Source organism: Exophiala aquamarina, assembly GCF_000709125.1.
Source record: "Exophiala aquamarina CBS 119918 chromosome Unknown aczIA-supercont1.1, whole genome shotgun sequence".
Classification (NCBI taxonomy): Eukaryota; Fungi; Ascomycota; class Eurotiomycetes; order Chaetothyriales; family Herpotrichiellaceae; genus Exophiala; species Exophiala aquamarina.
In genome coordinates, this window is record NW_013550587.1 from 1,664,601 (window position 1) to 1,687,398 (window position 22,798).

Sequence of the window (22,798 nt, forward strand, 5' to 3'; positions counted from 1 at the left end):
CCCTGTCATTGTTTGGCCTTCCAGAATCTCGGGTTCCCCCTTCTCCGTATTCGCACCATGAGCAGTCCCATCAGTTACTCTGTTCCATGCAAATTTACTGTAGTCCCCGGATTCGTGATGGACCAGTGTCCGTATTATTGACAGAGGCCGCGGGACTGGTTCTTCACCTCGGCAAAGCCCTTCTAACTTGCTGTAATATCCGTATGTTTACGATTGGCTATGGTCGGGTCTGTTTGATCCATTCCCTCAAACCATTCCCTGCCACGGTCACATTGCGTTCTGAGCTACTGCCGTATCCTATACCCTCCTCAGCATAACGGCAGCCTACTGTGATAGCTTCGTACCAATCTTTCCGACTTCGCGGGCTAAATACAGCATTGCCACGTTGTAGTGTTTGACCCGTCAGGCAGGCTACTCCGTACTACAGTCAATAGTCGTCCTTGCACAGGGTTTGTGGAAAGTGTTCGCATCGTCAACTCCGCACACTGCTTTGATACAAAAGGTCCGGTTGCCACATGGGCTTCGACTGGTTCTTCTCCCATCATTCTTGACTGATTTGCCAACTTCCAGCGTCACTCCTTTGCTTTTCTGGCACGGCTTTCATTATGTTATCGTCACTCTTTTCAACAGCGCTCGTTTTTGCTGCTGCTCTATCTTCTGTTTGCGCCGACTCGGCCGTCACAGATATACCGTCAGACGTGTCAACTTCGGACGTGTCAACTTTCTCCTCCGATGTGGTGTCTTCTACAGATTCCTTAGTTGCGGCTGCCAGCTCATTTAAGCCTAAAAAGATATGTAAATGCGTAAGCCATCCTAAGACACAGACTCTGGTACATTTTTGACCTTTATTAGGTTCCTGGCGATAGTTGTTTCCCATCTGATACCATTTGGAAAATCTTCAACATCACGACAGGAGGACGTGTCATTAAAACTAAGCCCGTGGCCATTTCATGTTATCCTGGCCCAGATCAAAACGCCGCCAGATGTGCCGACGTTGATTCGCGCTGGGAGGATGCCACCTTCCAAGCAGACGACGTGGTAGGACTTTCTTATCCGACAAATGTCACTTGTCCCCCGGTGAACGTAGCAGCAGGGGAGACACCCGGCTCATGTACACTAGGAGTGAGCCCCTCATTTGCGGTGGATGCCACCGAGCCATGGCATGTGGCAGCGACTGTCGCCTTTGCCAGATTATTCAACATCCGCTTGGTTGTCAAGAACACTGGTCACGATATGCTTGGGCGATCTGAGGGAGCTGGAGGCCTTGAGGTCTGGATTCGCCATCTCCGCAAAGGCATTACCTTCCAAAAGACGTTCAAATCTAGTACAAGATGTACCAGAAGTGGCTGGACCGGCAGTGCTTTCAAGATCGCTGGTGCATACACCTGGGCTGACGTGTATACACAAGCCAAAGCAAACAACGTCATTGTGGTGGGTGGTGGTACTCCCAGTGTCGGAGCTATTGGAGGCTGGATGCAAGGCGGTGGCCACGGTCCACCATCTAGGCAGTTCGGTCTCGGAGCTGACCAAGTGCTCGAGTTGGATGTTGTTCTGTCAAGCGGTTTGACCATCACTGCGAACGCATGCCAGAACAGTGACATCTTCTTCGCTCTCCGAGGTGGAGGTGGTGGGACATATGGCGTTGTAATCTCAACCACTATCAAGGCGCATCCTAACGCGGGTATGGTTGTCCAGCATTTGGCCATGGGTGCTCTCACTGCCAATACGACTGGCCTGTTGGACACGATTGCAATCGTCACCTCCGCTTACCCTGATCTGAACGATGCCGGATATGCAGGCTATGGGCAGTGGTCCGCCGACAGTCCAACACCAATCTTTGCGACATTCACCGCTGCATATGTACACGGAATCTACATGTTCGGCAAGACGGAAAAAGACGCACGCGCTGCTTTTGATGCCACAAGAGCACAACTCGCTCTCTACAATAGCAGCGTCTTCATCTCGGAGGATTATGTCACCTACCCGGACTACTGGTCATTTTATGCGGCCGAATCTGGAGTGGAACCACCCGTTGGCACTCCTGCAACCCTCGGGTCCCGCCTGTTCGACCGACCATCATTAACGAAGAATTTCTCTGCTCTCCGGAATATGATCGGAAAACTTGCTGGTACGCCTGGACAGTTTACTTTCAACAGCTTTGAGATTGTTGGTGGTGGACAGGTCTTCAAGGACAAGGCTGACCCGAATTCTGGAGTGCTCCCTGCCTGGCGTACATGCTACTTCAGCAACATCGTTGCACGCGGGTATCCTCTAGGTACCCCTCAGTCGGTGGTCGACCAGATCGAGGACGATATCACGTTTAGCAAAGTGGCCGCGATGAAGGCTTTGGCACCCAACACCGGCGCATACATGAACGAAGCCGACAGACATGATCCCGATTGGAAGGTCGACTTCTTCGGGAGCAACTACAATAAACTCCTGGGCATCAAGGAAAAGTATGACCCCGCGTCCGTCTTCTTCTGCCCAACCTGTGTGGGTAGTGACGGGTGGGGAGAGGACTCATCAAGAAGATTATGCAAAGTCAATTCTTAGCTTGACACGAAGAACTGATGGCCATTTTTAGCGTGCATTTTCCAACATTTGATAGATGTTCTACACCTTTGTAATTTATGCATCTTATATACACGTATATACACGTATATACATATGACCGAGTGTCCGTACGAGGTGCTAGGTGCCCTAATCATAATCACACACCGTTAATCACGGCATTGCTGAAACTCCATGCGCGGATTCCTGAGTCCCTCCGAATTTGGCCCCTTGCGGCCATGTGTCTTCGTTCTGTATCCTTACCCAGTGTCCGCATGGAATCGCCTGTACTCGTAAATCGTTGAGGGGCTCGAAGGCGAGAGTCGACGGAGGATAAGGAAGCAGCCTGACATGGCTGTCCCTGCTTTGCCACAGGTTTTCCTCACTAACAGGTGTTTAGCGTGTAAATGCAGGTCCTACCATGCATACTAGCACTTGTCTGGCAATAGCAGCAGGCACAATCCGGGATCAGCTGTTCGGAACACCATCCCATGCTTATCATCAAATTTCCAACATCCGGTAGACTCCTCCGTCCCGCAGTCCATCCTCGGCACCATTTTCTCTTCTTTGGCTACCTTGTTATTGACTGGTAAAGGCGCTGGGGTGGCTGTTGAACTAGACTCATCTCCGCCGGACAGATCCCGCAATGATCAACACAGCCACATTCCATCAGGCGCCCCACTAACGCCTCTAGCCTCCCGCCCGGCCGTTCCTAAAAGGACGCCATGCCTTTCAATGGGTGGTCGCCTACGAGTATGTACAGTGCGCCTTCGGTTCTAGAGGCATGCCAGGCTTGCCAGATGCTTCTTGGTTGGGATGGTCCCGCGATGACTACCGCGGGCAGGTCGACCGTGGAGCCCGGCCTTTTCCTTACGAATTTGTTATCCTCCCTCTCCCTCTCAGTGGCGAGGCTTCTTCGCTACTCCACTTCGTTTTCACTTGTACAACGAGGTCCAAGCGAGGCATGGTATCCCACGAGCACACAGATCCGATCGCGCTTTCTCTGAGCGTCGGGATCAGGAGGACTCCATTCTCATGGGCATGTTAGATATGCAACGTTTCACCAATCCATCGCCTCGGTTGCCCTGCTTAATGCTTATGCATAAGAGAGACTACTCGTACGGAGCATCGATCCTGCACAAAGCCCCAATGGATGGATCCTCCGCCTACTCGTTCATAACGGTCATGATACATACTTTTCTCAGCCCGAGAGAGACGGCAAGAAAGCCCTTCAAGTACGGAGTAGTACATACGAGGTAAAGTAATTTGCAGCACGCGTGAAACGCAACCTCGTACTCAAGTTGTTACTTCAACCCTCAGTTCAACGGCAAGCTCCAGCACTAACGCCTTCCTTAACTTACAGTAAGTTTGAAGAATGCACAAACTCCCGAATCCAATAAGCAGGCCCCCTGCACGGAGTACGTGCGCCCTCCCCCCCTAGGCAGTGGGCTTTGAAACCTGCAAGAACTCGCCAGACTCCATACAGATCCTACCACGGTTGTCTTACGTCCCCACCAGGTCTCCCTACTAATGTTGTATAGCACAGGCCATGCTTAGGGCTCTTCTGGAGCTACCAACACGCTGGGTATAGTGTCTGAGATTCTAATTTACGGATGCATCTGACATGCTCGGTTTAGCAGACCCATGGAACCTGGAGAATTCCCCAAGATCGAGTCCAGCTCCTCAAGTCTAGTCTGGCTTGCATGCCCGCTGTCAAAGCTGTCCGGAGCACGAAAGCGTCAGACTTAGTTGCAAGAAAACACGAGGCGAGAGGGAATTTGCAAAAGTCGCCTGTCATATTCGGTTGGTCAGGAAAAAAGTAGTCTGAAGTTCGGTGTTCCAACTTACAGCTGCAACCATGGTTTTCGTGCCCTTGTTCCTGACTAAGTTAGTTCATGCACCTAGACCTCTCTAAGAATTGCTACCATGTTCGCCTGGAATGGCTGTAACGAACTCTGTTCAAGTTTGCCGGACTTGAAGTCTTGTTTCTCACATGGTTATCCTGCAGCTTAAGGAGATCAGTCCATCGTCTTTGAAGAAATCTACCCCTAACATTGTATAGTCCTCTAGCGAGTTTTGCTTGTGGCGAATGGATTAATTGCACCTCATTCCCAGTCCCCGTTCCCTAACATTCGCATGTCTTCCCTCACTAACTGAGGACGGATTTGAGGACGGGACAGGAGGATTTGCGATTGACCTCAGCAACTAGTGTCAAACGCTCTTTTGCTTGAAGATTACTTCCATCAACTCTTCAACATGTCAACAGCCAACCAAACAGAGCCAGCAGCCTTGCCTCCTCTAGTTGGAGCTGCAAGAAATCTCCATGAGCCAGGTTTACGAGCAGTTGCTTGGGCTGGCGTTGCGACCGCGGGCCTTTTCGTGTCCTTGAGATTGTTCGCTCGATATCGCGAGGCTGGACACTTTTTCGCCGATGATTACTGGGTTGTTGCGGCCTTCGCCGTTTTGGCAGTCAATGCTTTGCTACAACACCTTCAGACACATTCCCTCTACTATGTCATGGAGGTATCAGCGGGGCGGCTGCCGGTGTCTGAGGACCTCATCATCCAGGGAAACATCTATGTCCGATATGAGTTTCCGATCATTGGCTTGATGTGGACAGTCCTCTGGTGTGTGAAAGCTAGTCTCCTGGCTTTATTTTGGAGATTGTTTGAAGGTCTTCCTCGATATAGAAGAGTGTGGTGGGGCGTGGTGGTCTTCTGCATCCTCTCATATATTGGATGTTGGATTGCCAGCGCATGGACCTGTCACCCCCCAAGCACATACTTTCAATTTGGTAGGTAAGCCTCTCGCAGGCTTGTAACTCCTGCTAATTGTTCCTTAGGTCAGTGCTCCAAGCCTATCGACGTCAGAGGCGGCAATATCAGCATCTCCTACTCCACCGCCGTGGACATCCTATCAGACCTACTCATCATGTTGCTCCCTCTGCGACTCCTGCGCGATCTACAAATTTCCCGCCCACAGAAGATCGGGCTCTCTGTCGTCTTTTGTCTCGGTCTTGCCATCATTGCCGTCGCCATTGTTCGCTTAACGCAGATTATCGGTCATGAGCGCGCAGATCCTGTCGGTCTCGCAGTTTGGGGGCTAGTCGAGAGCACGGTTTCTGTTATTATTGGGTGCCTCCCACCATTGAAAAGCTTTCTCGGGAAACAGATCTCCAAGTTCACTGGGGCCATATATGGTTATGGTGGTGGTCATTCAGGAGGACGACACTCCGGCAAAATTCAAGGTGGCACTTCGGGGAACAAGTCACCGTTTGCGTCCCGACTGGCTAAGGAATCCGATTCTATTCCTCTCCACGACAGGGGCAGAGTTGACGTTAAAGCCCTCAAGGACGGACAGATCGTTGTCCAGAAGGACTTTGGATGGCAAACAGCTGGCGGCAGCACATTCGACAGGGGCTCGAGTGTCGAGACAACTGACCTGGAGAGTCAAAAGGGCAATCACTCCACCGTCGACGAGCATTATTACGGTGACGAAGTCAAGATGATGAACAAGAAACAATTGGAAGAGTACGAGATCGGCGTCGCAAGACCCATGGGGAAAAGACTCAGTCAAAGAGTATCGTCGCATGGAAGACAAGTCAGTGACGACGCTCGTTCCAAGACAAGCTGGTTGCAGTGAGAGGACGATGGTTACAAACGGCACTCCTCACGCGTCCCAAGAGCAAAAGTTTTACACCTGTTGTCCCGCCAACGTCCTTTATATTTGTTCATACGGACTCTTGTTCTGTTACGAGTCCCCTTTTCACGTACACAACGTCTTTCTCGATTTTAGCTGTCTTTGGGGAGGAGGGGGCGTCCGTCCAGCGCCTCTCTACGGATAGGTATAAATCCCGAGGATCACAATATTCGGATCCCTTCACTTGGAGGGGTAAAAAGAGAGATTGGAGCTTGAGGTCCCTAGATATTGGAACATCATGTCATCATTATGCCGTGAAAGGAAACCAAAAAATGTCCCCCCTTGTCTCTATAAAATGTCGACGCTATCATGTATCTATGTATGGCGCTCCATGTATGTATAAAGATGATTTTGTCGCGGTTTGTCTAGTTTTTGACTTCTTCCATTCCGTTTCGCTGTTCCTGAAAACGACTTTCAAGCCTCTCCGGGGGAAAAAAAAAATACTATGAATTCGTGTATACTAAGTACTGCGTAAATAAACGCAGTACGGGTGAGATATCTACCAGTATCATACGACGATATTACTACTATGTTTTCCCCCCTTCCAACAAATGCCACGGTGGTTCTCGGCCAGAATCGTCGCTCAATACACGCGAGGGCCAAGTAAGTTTAGACAACCACATGCATCCTCCTGAGGTTGCCTTCCTATCTCGTGCCCACTAAAGGTTCACTGACTAGGACAGGACCGGAGATGAGCGGGCCCGGCGGTGGCGATAGCGACAGCGGCCGTGTTGGTCGGTTTCGGGATAAAGGGGCATTCACCTCCTAAAGTCCACTTACTCCATACTCGGTGCCGAGTGCTACTACTGTCCAATTTTGAGTTTTTGGAATTGAGAAGGCGTGCTCTGCCTCGTTAAAAAAGGAAGGCCTTGTTAAGTGGGTAGTAGTCGAAATGGCGGATGGCCCGCCAACGCTTACATATGGCAGCAGGTATCTCGTACATACTACTGAGTACAGTCGTACGAGGTGCGAGGTACCAGGCTGGCATGCCCAGTCGAGGAGCGAGAGATAAGGCTGAATGGCTCTAAATACGGGTACGTGTGCACCAAGCATCGGTGCCTGAGGTGAGCACATTTCGTATCTATGTACGAGTATCGATCACGTATCCAAGAGACTACGGATCTCGTAAAGACGACTCAGTGTGCGAGGTACTCAGTTCCAAGTGAGTCTTTTCATCTTCTCTACTCTTCCTTGCCCCAGTGAATCGTCCCATTGAAATCTAGTCGTTGCACAAAGCATCTAAAGGGCATGTTTTGAGGGGGAGGTACTGCCAACAGCATTATTATTGGTAGACTGGTGAAGCCACGAGGAAGATAACTCGGTAAAATGGCACCGTTGTTCGATCTCTTTCTTTTTTTCCCCCGGAGATCGCCATTCCGTCCAATAAGACCTCTCTGGTATGACATCGAGGCCAAACTTCGCTGGCATGAAAGAAACAGGAGACTTTGGGTTTCCCCTCAATCTCCTCTCCCTTTTGTGCGAGAGGGTTTGTCGAGAATGTTGGTTTGTGGCGATGGTACGGCACAGCTAGGGAAGCCTCTGCTCCGCGAGGAGATCCTTACAGAGCAACTTCTTTTTTGGGGAACATTAAACCATTGTTCTCCGCTCAGGATTATCCCCACCAGACGGCATCAAGGAGCTACTCCAACTTGACAAAGCGCACGCCTGAAGCGATACCAAACTCGCTTCACGTGAGATCAGCAAAAGTCGTCATGTTCTGATCCATGCATGGTGTTATTATTGGGAAATGCGGGGCCTCTGATATTAGATCCTGAGATAGCCCCTCCCAGATCTGATCCATATCTGCTACGTGATTCTCCTTTACCGAACGCTCCAAGCTTACATCCCTGCGAAATAGCTCTCACGGTGCGTTGAAACACAATGGCTGGTATTCAAGGACAACTTGACCGCGGCGCAGTGCCGAATCATATCTCCAATGTATGCCCTAAAGGTACTAAATTTCATGTGCTTGAAGTTGGCTGGTTAGAATGCGACGAAGCATTCGTGATTCGTGGTGGGAACACCAGCTTGAAAAGCACCGAGAACAAATCCTTCGTCAATAAACGTCGAGAGCTGCCCATGTATTGTATTCTGATTGAACATCCACATGAAGGTCTCATTCTCTGGGAGACTGGCTGTGGCAAAGATTACCCTGAAGTTTGGGGTCCTCAAGTTGCTGATGTCTTTTCCCGAATTCGTTACGAGCCTAGGCACGAGCTGAAGGCCGCGGTTGAGGCAACGGGGAATAAACTTGAGAACATCAAAAAGATCATTATCGGGCACTTGCACCTCGATCATGCCGGGGGGCTAGACATGTTCCTGGACCGGAAAGATGTCGAGATCTGGGTCCATGATAAAGAGCTGAGATCTGCGTTCTGGTCTGTGGCAACCGGGGCAGACGTGGGTGTCTATCTTGAGCACTACCTGAAGTTGAGCTTGTGAGTACTCGTGGCCCTAAACACAGATAACATACTGATATCGCTCAGCAACTGGAAAACTTTCGATGAGCAAACCTTCGACTTTTGCCAAGGTATTACACTGCATCATCTTCCCGGGCACACAGATGGTAAGGTGACTGTTGACTATTTTGACAAAGCTAAGTAGTGACCAGGACTGATTGGTATGCAAATCAACATGCTTGAAAGTGGTACATTTTTGTTCATCAGTGACCATTGCCACGTTATCGAAAATGTGAGTATTCTCTCGCGCCTTCAATTTATGAGACGACCATAGTAAACTGACGATTCGTTTGTAGTGGCGTGATGGAATCCCCCAAGGGTGGCTGGCAAGGGATCACCCTGCATGGTTCAGAAGTACACAACGCTTGAAGCAGTTGGAGAGAACGACTAAGGGACAAGTAATTCCAGGTCACGACAAGCAGACTTTTGAAAGTCTGATTAGTCGTGGCACGGCTTATACTTGAGAAGGCCTATAGGTGTGAGCAACCGCAATGACAGAGGCGAGGGAAGTAGCCTTCAGGCATAGCGAACTATCCCGACACCACACCATAGCAGGTAAAGAGGCAGTGGGTGTACCCTGTGGTCAAGTTGGATAGTCCGTGGAGCTGGGTGGGAGGCCAACAACAACTGCAAGATGGTATTATAGTCGAGCTGCGATGTTGAGACCAACCGTATTCAGCGGTGATGAACAACTTATGTGCGTTGCAAACTGAGCTAAGATGATCTGTTCTCTTTGAGGCATGGCCCTTTGAAGAGCAGACTTTGTACTCGAAGCCACACCTGCTGTTGGGCACAAGTAACGCCGATTTTCCTTTGGTCGCTCAAGCTTCCGAGGTCTCACTCGTATTATCATCTGCCATAGACCACTGGCTGGAGGCGGGGAAAGAGTCGGTTGATTCAAGTGTCTCATCGGGTACAAACTGCTCCTGTGATTCAGGAATGTCATTACTCGAGACAGAAAATCCAACCGATTTTCCTGGCTTGTTGCTTGATTTCTTCTCAACAAGAATATCACCATTCCATGGACGGCATTTGTAAACGATTTCTCCGCATCTTAAACAAGACCAACCGGCTCCTTCTTCAGCCTCAATCTTCGTGGCAATGCAAACAAAGCAGTAGATACATCGACAAGGGATTGTCTCATAAGGATTGACAATATCCGTGGTAGCTGAGCCGATGACACCGCCACCCGCTCCAGCATTTGCACCAAGTATTTCGGCCTCAGACGTCGACGTGGGATTCTGGTCTTGATAACATATGGGACAGGTCCTCTCGGGTAAGAAGGACAATGGGCCAGTCTTCACATTATTTTCATCCTCTTCCCCAACTTCTGATCTCATTGCTGCTTTTGTTCGTTTCCACGCCCTTGAAAGCCATCTCCTCCATCTGCTAATCCCCACGAGAGGAAGAAGGAACAACAAAAATTCCGTGAAGGCATGCCAGACCAGTTGTCGGTTGAGGTACTCGAAAGATACCTCACGACTGACCTGATTCGATGGCGAAACAAGTCTCAATCGAAGAAGTCGATCCGTGAGAGTGCGGTAGCTGCCGTTTACCAAAAAGACGAGAAATGAAATGAAGGCGGCAATTGAATGGGTGGTAGAGACAAAAGAGGTGAGTCGCATCAGATGTTGGACAGTGTCTGAAGGAGCTGTATATCCACGTTCCTGATCAATAAGCCAATCTTCCCACTTATCCCACCCATAACGGCCGAATATTGTGATCAGGCCATAAAGTGTCTTTTGCCATTTCGTAGGTTTGGGTAATGCAGGTCCGGCTTGACGGGCATCAGTATATCGCAGGTTCTGTAAGGATGCACCATAAGATGCGTCATTGTCCCATATCGAGAGTTTGAATAAGGCGGCTCGAAGAGCGAGGAGGATCTCTTGTGACCAGTCATCCTGAAAATGAGGCCCTAAATACTTTAAAGCATCTCCGACCTGCGTCTTGAACAATCCCAGTAACTCTTCATCAAGCAGTTCAGCGTCCACCTGGCCTACTCGGAATGCGGGCCTTGTGCCTTCTGAGTCGAGCAGAGTTGTCCACCAGGAAGAGAGTTCAGGGCGTAATGAGAGTGTGAGACGTGTCAAAGTGGTACGGCTTCCGCTTGAGAGGTTTGATTGCTGGCGGATGGCGAGAGCTTCGTGCTGTCTGGCGGCTTGTTGGGCTAGGATCCGCTCTTGGGCAGCGGCGAAACTGGAATGAGACATTGGAACTGCATACCACGAGCCGGGAAGAACAGGTGTAGTTATCAATCAACCGGAGCGCGAAGATGAGGCATGCTGAAGGTGGAAAATGTCGAACGAGCCGTGAGCCACGAGCGCAGCCGAGGCATCGGGACGGTTAAGAATGTGATAGATGAGCTAAGCCGACTAAGAGGTAACTAATGAGCCTGGTGACTCGCTAGTGTCTCAAATGACGAGAAAGGGCAGGTTTGGCGGGCCGGCCGGTCGATTGTCCAATCAGACGTGCCAAACTTTTTTGTTTCACTACTGTGTCAGCCTTCCTATCAATCTCAAGATTTGTTCAAAAACCAAAACATTCTCAATACTACGTTCTCTCCTTGTAGAAAACTCCTCAACTCCTTCTTCTCTGTCATCGGAGTCATGTTGAGAACTACCCCCTAGCCTAATTCACAAATATGCCTTCCTTTGCCATTGAAGTTGAAGGAGAAACCAACCCATTGAACAGGCAGGCTGTCATCTCCACCCTTGCAAATGCTTCCAGAGGTTTCCCGACCCCGCAAGCACTGAAAGCTGCCACCCAACAGATTGGTAATTGGGAGAAGACTCCTGGCTATTACGCACTTCTTCAGGATGTCTACGCTGATTTCTCTCTTGACGAAGCTGTCCGGTTTCAAGCGATCATTCAATTGAAGAATGGAATCGATAAATACTGGAGGAAAACAGCAACTAACACCATAGCCAAGCCTGAGAAGGATCAGATCAGATCTAGATCCATTGATGCTGGTGTCAAAGAACCGATTTCTGCCCTCTCTCTTCACAATGCTCTCATGTTGGCGAAGATCGTTCGATACGAGTTTCCTCATGATTGGCCAGATGTTATTCCAGTCATTATTCAACACCTTCGTAATACAAGCCAGGACCCTAATGCAACTCTGTACACCTCAAATATCTTGACTATTACTCTGCAGGTGATTAAAGAGCTCGCTTCAGGAAGACTGCAGAGAACGAAAAAGAGCCTCCAACAAGTGGCCTCGGAACTCTTGCAAGTCCTTGGCAGCCTTTACATCAGCCTGGTTTCGAGGTGGCATTTAAATCAGACTCAGGCTGATATGACAAGTGCTCTCAATAGCCATTCTGCACTGAAGACACTCAGAAGATTGCTCGTTGTTGGATTCGAGAGTCCCCATCGTGAGGAAGATGTCCGACAGTTTTGGGCCCTCCTCCAGACCCAGCAAGATGCCTTTTGGACCTCTTATAATCGCACTTCCTCCGCCGAACTCAAGACAGTCTTCATGAAGCACCTTCTGCAGCTATCTAAGCTCTACTTAGACATGGCTCGCAACCACCCAGCCTCTTTTGTGCTACTGGGCTGTATGGACATCCTTAATCATTCCTGGAACATTATCAACCAGACTGACGCCAAGTCCGCGCTGAACGGCAACTTTGATTGGAATGTATACCGGAATGGCGACAACACTGAAGAGTCACCTACAGAAAAGCTCGCGCTCAAAGCACTCCTCTTGTTTCGGGCTTGTCTGAAAATGGTTTTCAACCCGGTGCAGACCTTCAAATATCAGACACCACAAGACAAAGATGACAGAAAGAATGCAGTAGACCACATCAAGGATACGGTCCTCACAAACGACTTCGTGCTCCGCCTCATGGAGTTGTTGGTCACAAGATACTTCGTCTTGCGACCATCAGACTTACGAGATTGGGAGGAAGAGCCTGACGAGTGGGAACGGAGAGAAGAAGAAATTGCAGATGCTTGGGAATTTTCAATTCGATCTTGTTCTGAGAAACTCTTTCTCGATCTGGTCATCAATTTCAAGGAACTCCTCGTTCCTCGATTGTTGGATGTGTTCCAACAGTACGCAACGACTTCAAGCAACAATGTTTTGCTCAAGGATAGCCTGTATTCAGCCATTGGCATCGCGGCGGCTTGCATTGAAGATGTGCTCGATTTTAACGCTTTCCTAAGAACAACATTGGTGCCTGAGGTACAAATGGTCCAGCCCAATTACAACCTTCTGCGGCGTCGTACTGCAATCCTTCTCGGGCAGTGGGTTCCGATCAAACCTGAAACTCTCGACCGAGTGGCAGTCTACCAAATCTTCACGCACCTACTTACAAGTGATGAGCAATTGAACGATCAGGTGGTACAAGTTACAGCCGGTAGACAACTGAGAATGGTGCTTGATCCTTTCGAATTCAACTACAATGATTTCCAACCATACGCAACACCACTGCTTTCAAGCCTCATGGCGCTGATAGCAAGGACCGAATTATCTGAAACCAAAATGGCTTTACTGGAGACTGTTAGAGTTGCAGTCACGAAACTCGAAGGTCACATCGAACCTTACGCACAGGGTATTATGTCCATGCTGCCCCAACTTTGGGCTGAATCTGGAGAAGAACATCTTATGAAACAAGCAATTCTTACCATGATCACAGCGATAGTCACCAGCCTCGGCCAAAAGAGTCTTTCTTATCATGCATCTGTCCTGCCCATTATCCATGACTCTATCCAGCCGGACTCTGAGGCTATCGTCTACCTCTTAGAGGATTCTCTCGACTTGTGGGCAGCTATTCTACAGCAAACTCCTTCAGATGCTCCTTCGGAGGGTCTTTTGGCATTGTCTCAGTCCATTCTACCACTCTTGGAAACAGGGAGTGAGCTCTTGAGACAGATATTTGAGATTGTAGAATCGTATACGATATTATCGCCGACAACGGTCTTGTCTTCTCAATTTCTCAATCCACTCCTCACATCCATGAAGTCTCTCCTGGCAATGCTGTCTTCAAGTCGAGCTAGAGACTCGTCACATGCGCCACATGTTCTTGAGAATCTGATTGCAACGATAGCTGCAGAAACAGAACAAACCCTTCCTTCGCGCGAAGCATTAAATCACCTTCTCACCTCGATGCTCAATTCCGGGTATCTGGCTGCTGTTTTGGAAATCCTCAAAGAGGCTTATGAATATCACCAAGACCCACGGCCGAATCGAAAACCTCCCGACATCATCGGGCCAGGAGAATCCAGTCTCTTCACCTTGATATCACGATTGGTCTTACTCTCTCCAGACGCGACAATTCAGGCAATCTCCGCCACCAACATCGTTTCCTCGACCTCTCTCTCGACCCCAGCATGGCTTGTGACAGAATGGCTCGCGCAGATCGACAATATCGGCGACGTTCTACGCAAAAAGTTACATGTGCTCGCCCTGACCAACCTGCTGAACGCCGGTACACCACCGGTCCCTCAGTTGGTGCTCGAAAACATCCAATCATTCTTGACGACGTGGACTGACATAGCGGTGGAGCTAGGAGAAGAGGCATCCGAAGAGAGCATGGGAGACTACCTCTGGCATAACAGGCCGGCGACAGATGTGCCCGACTGGCCGGATGCGACGCCCGAGGACGGCCGCAAGAGAGTCTTGAGTAACAAGGACCCCATCTACATGATGAACATCCGTGACTTCATCGCTGAGAGATTGAAAGGTTTGATGGAGAGAGTCGGGGGTGTCGAAATGTTTGAGCGCGAGTGGTTGAGTAGAGTCGACACCGCGGTCGTCAAAGCCTTTGTCGATTTGAAGGTGCTCTGAGATTGGAATGAAGAGCCACGCTCATGATGATGACGATGACGATGACGTTGCTTGGGGTGTGAGACAGTTATAGAAAATGTCGTGCTGTGGCTGATGGGGCCAATACCATATGGACATGTTCACACACGAGCGGCAGTATCCTTGTCTTCATGCTCTCATGAGGCAGGTGCCATTCGATAACAGTGAAGAAGTAGGACGCCGTCCCAGGTAGTGTTCAGAGCCTAAGCGCGAGTGCGCCCGCGGATGTAGCACAGAAGAATACAAGAGCCCAGACATTCAGAAGCCACAGAAAGGAAAACAGAGTTCAGTTTAGTTCTATGCCGACCGTTCTTACTCAGAAATATGAACAATTCAAAGCCTCTCGCTAGCCAGTTTCCAAATGTCTCCCAACTCCAGACAGTCAAAACCGCTCGAGGCCCTAGGGAGTGCCATTCATGGTCGGAGCCTTCTTCAAGCCGACATGATAGCGCATAAACAGAGCATCTATGAAATGATCATGCCTAATGCCGGGCGGCTTCGCCCTTGCAAACTCGTCCACGGCGTCCTGGGGACGATATCCCATCTTCTCGATGAGATAGCTAGCAATGAAGAATCCCGTCCGGTTGTAGCCGTAGTGGCAGTGTACGCCGATGGCTTTACCTTCATGTCCTTCTTCACTCCTCAGACGGTCCACGAGGGAAATAAAATCCTGCACCTCGACTGGCGTGGGCGGGACCTTGGAGACGGTGGGGAACTTGTGGTACTGCACTCCGCCACGCTCCAGGGCTTTGGTGTCGTAGACCGGGCTATCGTGAGAGATGTCAACGATGGCGAAGATTCGATCACGCCACTTCTTGAGAAATTCGCCCGGCGAGTGCTCTTCATCCTGTTCGCGCAGGGTTTTCAAGGCGCGGAAAATGCCGTCGGTGCCGATGAGGTCCGAGACGGGAGTGACTCTTTTCCATTTTTCCAGGTTCTTGACGTCCCATTTGCCTGCTGTTGTCAATTGTTGCAACTGCCAGCCAAGACTCAGTTGTGGAGAAACATAGCGGGAGAGGAAGTCTTCGATGAGGCCGGCAACTGTTCGGTACGTAGAGTGATCGTACATCAAAGCGTGTGCGGCTGGTGAAGGTAGAATGGCGGTCTTTACGATATTGGAATGATGGCTGGAGAGCTCGCGCGTTGAAGGCGCCACTCCGAATTGGCGGTCGTCAGCTCGTGCTTCACTTGCGGAAGGAGCTGTTTTCAGATTTGAGGCTGTGTCTAATATAAAAGAAGTCTCCGTTGAGGAGTTCTGTGCCTTAGCCCTCAGTGGTCCGTCTGAAACTGGAATGGTGTCGTCATTAGTCGGTAGCTTTGCGTTGCTCTCGACATTGCGACTTTGTAAAAAGGACATGATTGTGTCTACCTCCTTGGGTTTGGTGACTGTATCTGCTTCTCCTGCAATAAGGAAGAGTGGGACCCGTATCTTTGCCCAGACTTCTTTTCCAGGTAGGCCACCTACAGCTTCGCCTGTAGGGCTGTACTGGGGTAGGCATCCTATCGTTGAGCGTTTCCAGACCGGCGTCCTGAAACTCTTGTTGTAGCCCAGCTGAAGTCGTCTTAGGTCTATACCCGCAGCCTCCCCTGCCATTCTCTTAACACTGCTGGAGTTAATGCCACCCCTGCGGTCAACCATGCGAAGCAGATCGAGCATTACATCTGGCAGAGACAAAAGCCTTCGCGCATGGACCGTTTCAGATTTTGAGGGGGGGGTGGCTTTTGGGCAGATACCAATGATTCCTGCTACCGTGACGGGCGAAGGCTCTGCCGTTGATAATAGGGCGGCAATCGAGCAGCCCATACTATGTGCGACAATGACAACATTTTGATGCCCGTGCTCTCTACAAATGTCTTGAATGGCAACAGACCACAGCCCTGCAAATGCTTCAATGGTGTAAGCGTTGTAGTTCTTTGGTGAAAAGTCCGACGAGCCATGGCCAGGTAATTCAATACCAAAGCAGGGTGCGATGTTCACTAAACTGCCGAGCAATGGTGCAAATTGTGGCAAGGAACCTCCTAGCCCGTGGATGAAGACGAGTAATGGGAGGTCTGCTATTGCCTGGAGTTTTTCTGCGTGTACATGTGCATGATAGAATGTTCTGATAGAATTGTAGGTTGCATGCTGTGTCGTATATGATCGTGTAGACAAGTGATCTTTCAGCAAGGGATGTTGTTGTTCCAAAACAATCTCATCCTGATCGCGGCTGGGGGAAGACACGTATGAGTAGGTGAAGTATAATGCTCCGGCACCAAGGAGTGCTCCACATGTGATAGAGACAGCCATACTCAAGGCTGCAGTCCTAGTAATTGATTGAGGAAGAAACACGTGCCACTCAGGTTGCCGAGAAGGAAGTTGATGTGGAGAGCGCAACAGACGGGATTGCCCAAGCCATTATTGAAGTATCATGCCCCAGGTTTCTAGAGGCTGAGAAGGACTGATAGACCTTGTAAATGGCAATTGAGGGAGGGGAATTGAGTTTGTTTGTCGAGCACGAGCTACATCCGTTGGTGAAAAGGATCTGGTTGACAGCAAGGGTCGCTGAATCCGTGCTCAGAAGGTTATGCTAGGAAGCAAACATGGCTGTGGAAGTCCAACGGCATTGAGAATATCTCCATCAGCCAGCTAGTTCATATACCTGGACAAACACATCTTGTTCCACATAACATTCTAGCCTACTCGTAGAGGTGACACAACATGCCCATCAAAAATTGCAGTGTTGAGAAAACGACTCATTAATTACTCCATATCAGAGCGGAGGGCAGGTGGCTCGCGGAAGATCATTCATCCGGGATACGGTCAAGCATACCGACAGTTTTCACTACATTATTTACCGTTTTACTCAGCACTAGCACAGCAGTGCTGTACTCCAGAACTTGAGAAATGTTACAGTAAGTACCTATAGGTTATAATTCGACATTACTTGTCAGTTTCCTATGCTGTGGCATTTATAGCGACTAGCCCATGCCCGTAAGATGGATGATACGGGTTCCACAGGGCGTTTCGTTCCTGCACCTTGCATGCCGACGTTCCTATGATGTTCAACCCCCGTTCTACTTAAAACGAGTCTCACCTGGCCGGGGTTTGCACTTCAGCAATCCGGTATTACAAGACGATCGCAACCCTCTGAGGAAGGAATTGAAAGATGCCGCTAGGACGGCCAGGCTTGCGACGGCCGCAACATGCGTTCAAAGTCCAGATGTTCTTGATGGCTGGGACTTGACGGTTGGAATCGAGGTGCATGCTCAGCTAAATACTTCTCACAAGCTTTTCTCAAGTAAGTCTGCGACCGTCTTTCTGGTCTTCGTCCGCTGACCCTTTGAAGCTGCCCCGGCGGCCCCGACACTGAACCCGAACACCCAGCTTGCCTGCTTCGATACTGCAGTTCCGGAAAGCCAGCCAGTCTTACAAGCCGGTACTCTCATCCCTGCACTTCGAGCTGCCCTTGCGCTAGACTGCAACGTACAGTTAATCAGCAGTTTCGATCGAAAGCACTATTTCTACCACGATCAGCCTGCCGGTTACCAGATCACTCAATACTATCATCCTTTCGCGAAGGATGGCTTTCTCAAGATTAACTCTGCCGATGGTCTACCCGAGAATCAAGAAATCAAGGTGGGGATAAAGCAAGTACAGTTGGAGCAAGACACCGCAAGATCACAGGACCAAGATGGCGAGACAACTCTGATCGATTTCAATCGTTCTGGTGTTGCTCTTATCGAGATCATTTCCTTACCTGATCTTCATTCTCCTCGAGCTGCCGCCGCATATGTCCGAAAGCTACAAGCACTTCTCTATGCAGTAGATGCAGTTACAACTGGCATGGAAGAAGGCGGTCTTCGTGCCGATGTGAACGTATCTGTGCGACGCAAAGGCAATGCAGAAGGGAGCTTCTCGTACTCAGGCGTACAAGGTCTAGGTCAGCGGACAGAGATTAAAAATCTTAGTACTTTCAAGGGGATCGAAGAGGCCATCAAGGCTGAAAGAGACCGTCAAATTAGCGTGCTTGAAAGTGGTGGCAGCATTCAGGCGGAAACGCGTGGATGGTCCGCTACAAATCCACGTGAGACCAGAAGACTAAGGGGCAAAGAAGGCGAGGTCGACTATCGGTATATGCCTGACCCTGATCTTCCTCCGTTGTATATTCACCAGTCTCTCGTCGATCGCCTCGCGTCAACCCTTCCTCCGTCCCCAGAAAAATTGGTCAAGCTGCTCATCTGTGAGTATGGATTGTCGAGTACTGACGCTGAGACTCTTTGTGCTCTGGACGATGGTGAAAGGATGATCTACTTCCAGGAAGTTGTGCAAGAGTTCATCAGGGCTGTCGACCGTCCGATACCCAAAGAATCTGTTGGACAATTCGTCGCAAATTGGGTTCTACACGAACTCGGTGCGCTTTTGTCCTCAGATGATCAACCATGGTCAAAAGAACTGGTCCCTGCAAGCCAACTCGGGGAGATCTTGTCTCTGTCAAGCCTCGGTAAGATTACTGGCGGCTCCGCAAAGATTGTTTTGAAAATGAAATACAACGGCGACAAACGTCTAGTTTCGGACATCATTGATGAGGAGCAGTTGCACTTCCAAAATCTCTCTGACACGAAGTATGAGTCAATTGCGCGGGAAATCATGGACAAATACCCTCAGCACGTGGAAGATATACGCGAGAAAAAGAAGATGGGCAAGCTGCAGTTTCTTATGGGCCAAATGTTTAGACATCCAGACAAGGGAAACATGAAACCACAAGAAGCTGAAAGAGCATTTCGTCGACTGATCTTGGGCGAAAAATGAACTGGCCTTTTCTTCCGACCGTTGCGCAAAACCCTGTTACACAAGACCAGAATTCGTATGCACTAGTCCTCTGATCCGGAATGTTCCTGAGATAAAACGAGCGTCAAAGCATTGGCCCCTGGGTCGACTCGTTCTGCTGGAAAGTGGATGTCAGAAGGGGATCACGTGCTGCGGTCGGCGGACTATATGGACCAATGCAAACCCTTAAAGATTACATCAAAGACACAAGCAGACCTCGAAATGGAAATACCCCACTTCATACCTCGAGATGGGAGGATAAGTATCTCGAGCAGTTCGAGTCAGTTCGAGTCGTGTCGCTCGACATCAAGAAGAAGCACGCCAACTTCTGGAGACCCCGCATTTTCAGTGACCCGGGAAGGTTTGGTCCAAGCCGAGATTCGTGGACTGGTAGCGGCCAAGCAAAACACTATGCAGAACGGGCGCCCTTCTCTGTGACAACGAGCAGTCGCTTGGGAATGGTCACGGTGGTCAGGAATTGCATACTGTACGAGATATCCCCATTCAAAAATGCGTGCCATCACTGGTACCCGAGGCTCGTTGTAGTAGCACAGTGCCGACATGGAGCAGATATTACTAGTATATCGTTGAAGTTACTCCCCTGGCCATTACTGACCAGATCCTGCAATCCTTCCTCGGCATGGGTTCATGTGTGCTCGGCTGCATCGACTCAGATATAATGAAGTAGCCTAAACTGCACTCACTATTAAGCAATCGTCGCTCTTCTTTTCTCCCGGCCCTGCTATCTTCACGGTTCTTCTGTACCTCAGCTTGCCCTTAACCATGGCAGCACTAGAGTCCAATTTGCCAATTGCTGTGGCCTTAGCTGGTGTCGCGTCTCATCTGTTCTTCTTCAAGCTTGGGGAGCGCGATATCTATCCTCTCAGATACCTGCAGGCTTTTCTCCTGGCTTGTATGATCACTACTGTTGCTAAATCAAGCTATGGTAACCTTCCCACCCAAGATGCTTTAGCTTTCACGGTAAAGTATGCTGGCCTCTACCTTGCTGGTCTCTATAGCAGCTTGATTATTTACCGCCTCTTCTTCAACCCCTTGAACAAGATTCCTGGACCGTACTGGGCACGACTCTCCAAGTTCAACTTCGTCTTCCGTGTTGCAGCCAAATTGGACTGTTGCCATAACCTCCTCGAGCTCCATGAACGCTATGGCAAATTCGTACGGATCGGTCCTCACGACGTATCCGTTATTCACCCTGATGGTGTTGAAGTTATTGCAGGTCCCAAGTCCAAGTGTACCAAGGCTCAATGGTACGCCCAAGATGTGCCATTGATCAGCATGCATACCTGTCGTGACCGTGCTCAACATGATCGTCGCCGCCGGATTTGGTCACCTGCGTTCAGTGACAAATCTCTGAGAGGGTATGAAAACCGCATTGAGAAATATAACGACCTCTTGCTCCAAAAATTGGAAGGGTCGACTGGTGAGTGACCCTCATGGCACTGTGTCCATGGATGTGCAACGGTCTCTCAGCTGAATGGTTGCACACAAACTTGCTCTATCCCTCGCTAACACTGTGGTTCCACAGGTCAACCAGTCAATATGTCAACATGGTTCAATCTATATAGTTTTGATGTCATGGGTGACTTGGCCTTCGGCAAATCTTACAACATGCTAGAGGCCGGTGAACTTCATTGGGCCATCAAATTACTCAATGGTGGCATGGACCCCATGGGACTAGGCCTCCCAGTCTGGTGCTTCCGTGTCATCACAGCTATCCCCGGTCTAGCTGCTGACTACTGGAAATTCATCAACTTTTGTGGGGAACAACTCGAGGATCGTATCAAAGCTCAGGGAAAGATGAAGGATCAAGACATAACCCACACTTTGATCGAGCATTACCAGAAAGGCGATGAAGCTACTCGACGCGTGCAATTTCCAATGTTGCAAGGTGACTCAAGGCTCATTATCGTGGCCGGCAGTGATACAACCGCGGCAACTTTGGTTCACTTGTTCTACCACATCTCCACTCAAAAGGAGCTGTTGCGGAATCTCCGCAAAGAACTTGATGGGCTAGTGAAGCCAGGCGAGAAGATTGAACATGTCAAGATTCAGGACGCACCGTTATTGAATGCAGCTATCAACGAGACTTTGAGGCTCAATCCTCCAGTACCCAGTGGTGTTTTCCGCAAGACACCAGAGGAAGGCGTCATGATTGCAGACCAATACATACCAGGAAATGTCTGTATACAGATGCCTGGATATGTGATGGCACGTGGTAAGCAGCATATTTCCCAACTGCAGCAAGAACTTTGGTTAACCACATTCCCTCGTGCTTGTCATAGATGTGGACAATTACCCGTCTCCGTACGAATTCATCCCAGAGCGATGGACCTCGCGACCCGATCTTGTCCTACACAAAGACGCCTGGGGTCCGTTCGGTACCGGGCCATACGGATGTATCGGCAAAAATTTAGCATACCTAGAAATACGCCTGCTCACCGCTAACCTGATCCGCAAATTTGACGTCCGTTTGGCCCCAGGTGAGGATGGAAACAGACTCCTGAAGGAATCCAAGGATCACTTTACCATGGGTCTGGGAGACATTGACATGATATTCACGAAGCGAGATTAGGAATAGGAGTTCCAACGGACAAGTCTCAGTCGCGACGACCGACTCGGGGAGGGGGGAGGGGTGCATTCCAGTCATCTATGTGGGAGGAAGACGTAGAGTCCAAAGGACACGGTCGAAGCGGAAGACCGAAAAAATGAGAGGAAGGACGATGAAGCTTGTCTTACACGGTAGTCTTTGGCCAATCGCGCAGATGCACTTGGACATCCTGCTGCTATTTTCCCCACCAATCTGGGCTCAAGTGAAGTATTGCCCTCGAACGAACCTTTATGTCTCCGTCACCTTCTCGTACAGGCAACGAATCGGCAACGAGCCAAATGAGGTAATGTAGTAAGTGAAGCTCGAAAGCAACGGGCTGTGTCTCCCTGCCAGTTAGACTCTGTGGATTTCAGACTCTGGTTTGGCCAGTGTCGTTGGTGAAAGAAAGTCCTGATTGACTTGACTGCCCCTCTCTCGGCGCCGAACACAAGATGTAATGCTAGTCTATGACAGGAAGCCGCCGAGGGGAAGCCGCCGAATGGCCAAACTATGTCGGTCACTAAGTATCCAAGCCGTTGAGGGGCTGGCTCTTATCTAGACGCCGATTGCTGAGTCCAGTGATTTGGGAAAGAGGCCTCCGAAGAAAAAGGCGCGGGATCCCGCGTTTGGGAAGCGGAAGTGGGATTTTGACGTCTTGTATTTGGTGGGTTGCGAAACACCGGGTTGGGGTAACAAGAGTTCTCGATCGGGAAATCTTCTCGTAATCGGTTGCCCTTCTTGGTGGGACAGGCTTAACTGGTCAGTTTGATGCATGGCGGTAACCGGAGTCGAGATGGTGACGCCACATATCCCGATCCAGACTCAAGATATCCTTATTTGGACAGTCAAAGCCCAGCAAATGCAAT

At 49.8% G+C, this 22,798-nt stretch overlaps 8 protein-coding genes across 8 annotated transcripts; 6 read left to right on the forward strand and 2 right to left on the reverse strand.

Annotated features, from left to right (window-relative positions):
• Positions 1-605: 605 nt before the first annotated feature.
• A1O9_00588 (uncharacterized protein) lies at positions 606-2,553 on the forward strand (the record flags this gene model as incomplete). The annotated part of the gene is made up of 2 exons (XM_013409751.1): positions 606-803; positions 853-2,553. The coding sequence occupies 2 exons, from the start codon at positions 606-608 to the stop codon at positions 2,551-2,553; spliced, it is 1,899 nt and encodes a 632-aa protein (XP_013265205.1).
• A 2,253-nt stretch (positions 2,554-4,806) lies between these two features.
• A1O9_00589 (uncharacterized protein) lies at positions 4,807-6,192 on the forward strand (the record flags this gene model as incomplete). Its single annotated transcript, XM_013409752.1, has 2 exons — positions 4,807-5,344; positions 5,393-6,192. The coding sequence occupies 2 exons, from the start codon at positions 4,807-4,809 to the stop codon at positions 6,190-6,192; spliced, it is 1,338 nt and encodes a 445-aa protein (XP_013265206.1).
• A 1,938-nt stretch (positions 6,193-8,130) lies between these two features.
• Positions 8,131-9,172, forward strand: A1O9_00590 (uncharacterized protein; the record flags this gene model as incomplete). The annotated part of the gene is made up of 4 exons (XM_013409753.1): positions 8,131-8,687; positions 8,736-8,815; positions 8,861-8,940; positions 9,005-9,172. 4 exons carry the CDS (start codon positions 8,131-8,133, stop codon positions 9,170-9,172), a joined length of 885 nt encoding a protein of 294 aa, XP_013265207.1.
• A 357-nt stretch (positions 9,173-9,529) lies between these two features.
• On the reverse strand, positions 9,530-10,918 carry A1O9_00591 (uncharacterized protein; the record flags this gene model as incomplete). The annotated part of the gene is made up of 1 exon (XM_013409754.1): positions 9,530-10,918. One exon carries the CDS (start codon positions 10,916-10,918, stop codon positions 9,530-9,532), a length of 1,389 nt encoding a protein of 462 aa, XP_013265208.1.
• A 431-nt stretch (positions 10,919-11,349) lies between these two features.
• On the forward strand, positions 11,350-14,499 carry A1O9_00592 (uncharacterized protein; the record flags this gene model as incomplete). Its single annotated transcript, XM_013409755.1, has 1 exon — positions 11,350-14,499. The coding sequence occupies one exon, from the start codon at positions 11,350-11,352 to the stop codon at positions 14,497-14,499; it is 3,150 nt and encodes a 1,049-aa protein (XP_013265209.1).
• A 418-nt stretch (positions 14,500-14,917) lies between these two features.
• Positions 14,918-16,804, reverse strand: A1O9_00593 (uncharacterized protein; the record flags this gene model as incomplete). Its single annotated transcript, XM_013409756.1, has 1 exon — positions 14,918-16,804. One exon carries the CDS (start codon positions 16,802-16,804, stop codon positions 14,918-14,920), a length of 1,887 nt encoding a protein of 628 aa, XP_013265210.1.
• Positions 16,805-17,482: 678 nt separating this feature from the next.
• A1O9_00594 (aspartyl-tRNA(Asn)/glutamyl-tRNA (Gln) amidotransferase subunit B) lies at positions 17,483-19,306 on the forward strand (the record flags this gene model as incomplete). The annotated part of the gene is made up of 2 exons (XM_013409757.1): positions 17,483-17,795; positions 17,844-19,306. The coding sequence occupies 2 exons, from the start codon at positions 17,483-17,485 to the stop codon at positions 19,304-19,306; spliced, it is 1,776 nt and encodes a 591-aa protein (XP_013265211.1).
• Positions 19,307-20,107: 801 nt separating this feature from the next.
• Positions 20,108-21,917, forward strand: A1O9_00595 (uncharacterized protein; the record flags this gene model as incomplete). Its single annotated transcript, XM_013409758.1, has 3 exons — positions 20,108-20,765; positions 20,871-21,560; positions 21,628-21,917. The coding sequence occupies 3 exons, from the start codon at positions 20,108-20,110 to the stop codon at positions 21,915-21,917; spliced, it is 1,638 nt and encodes a 545-aa protein (XP_013265212.1).
• Positions 21,918-22,798: the final 881 nt, after the last annotated feature.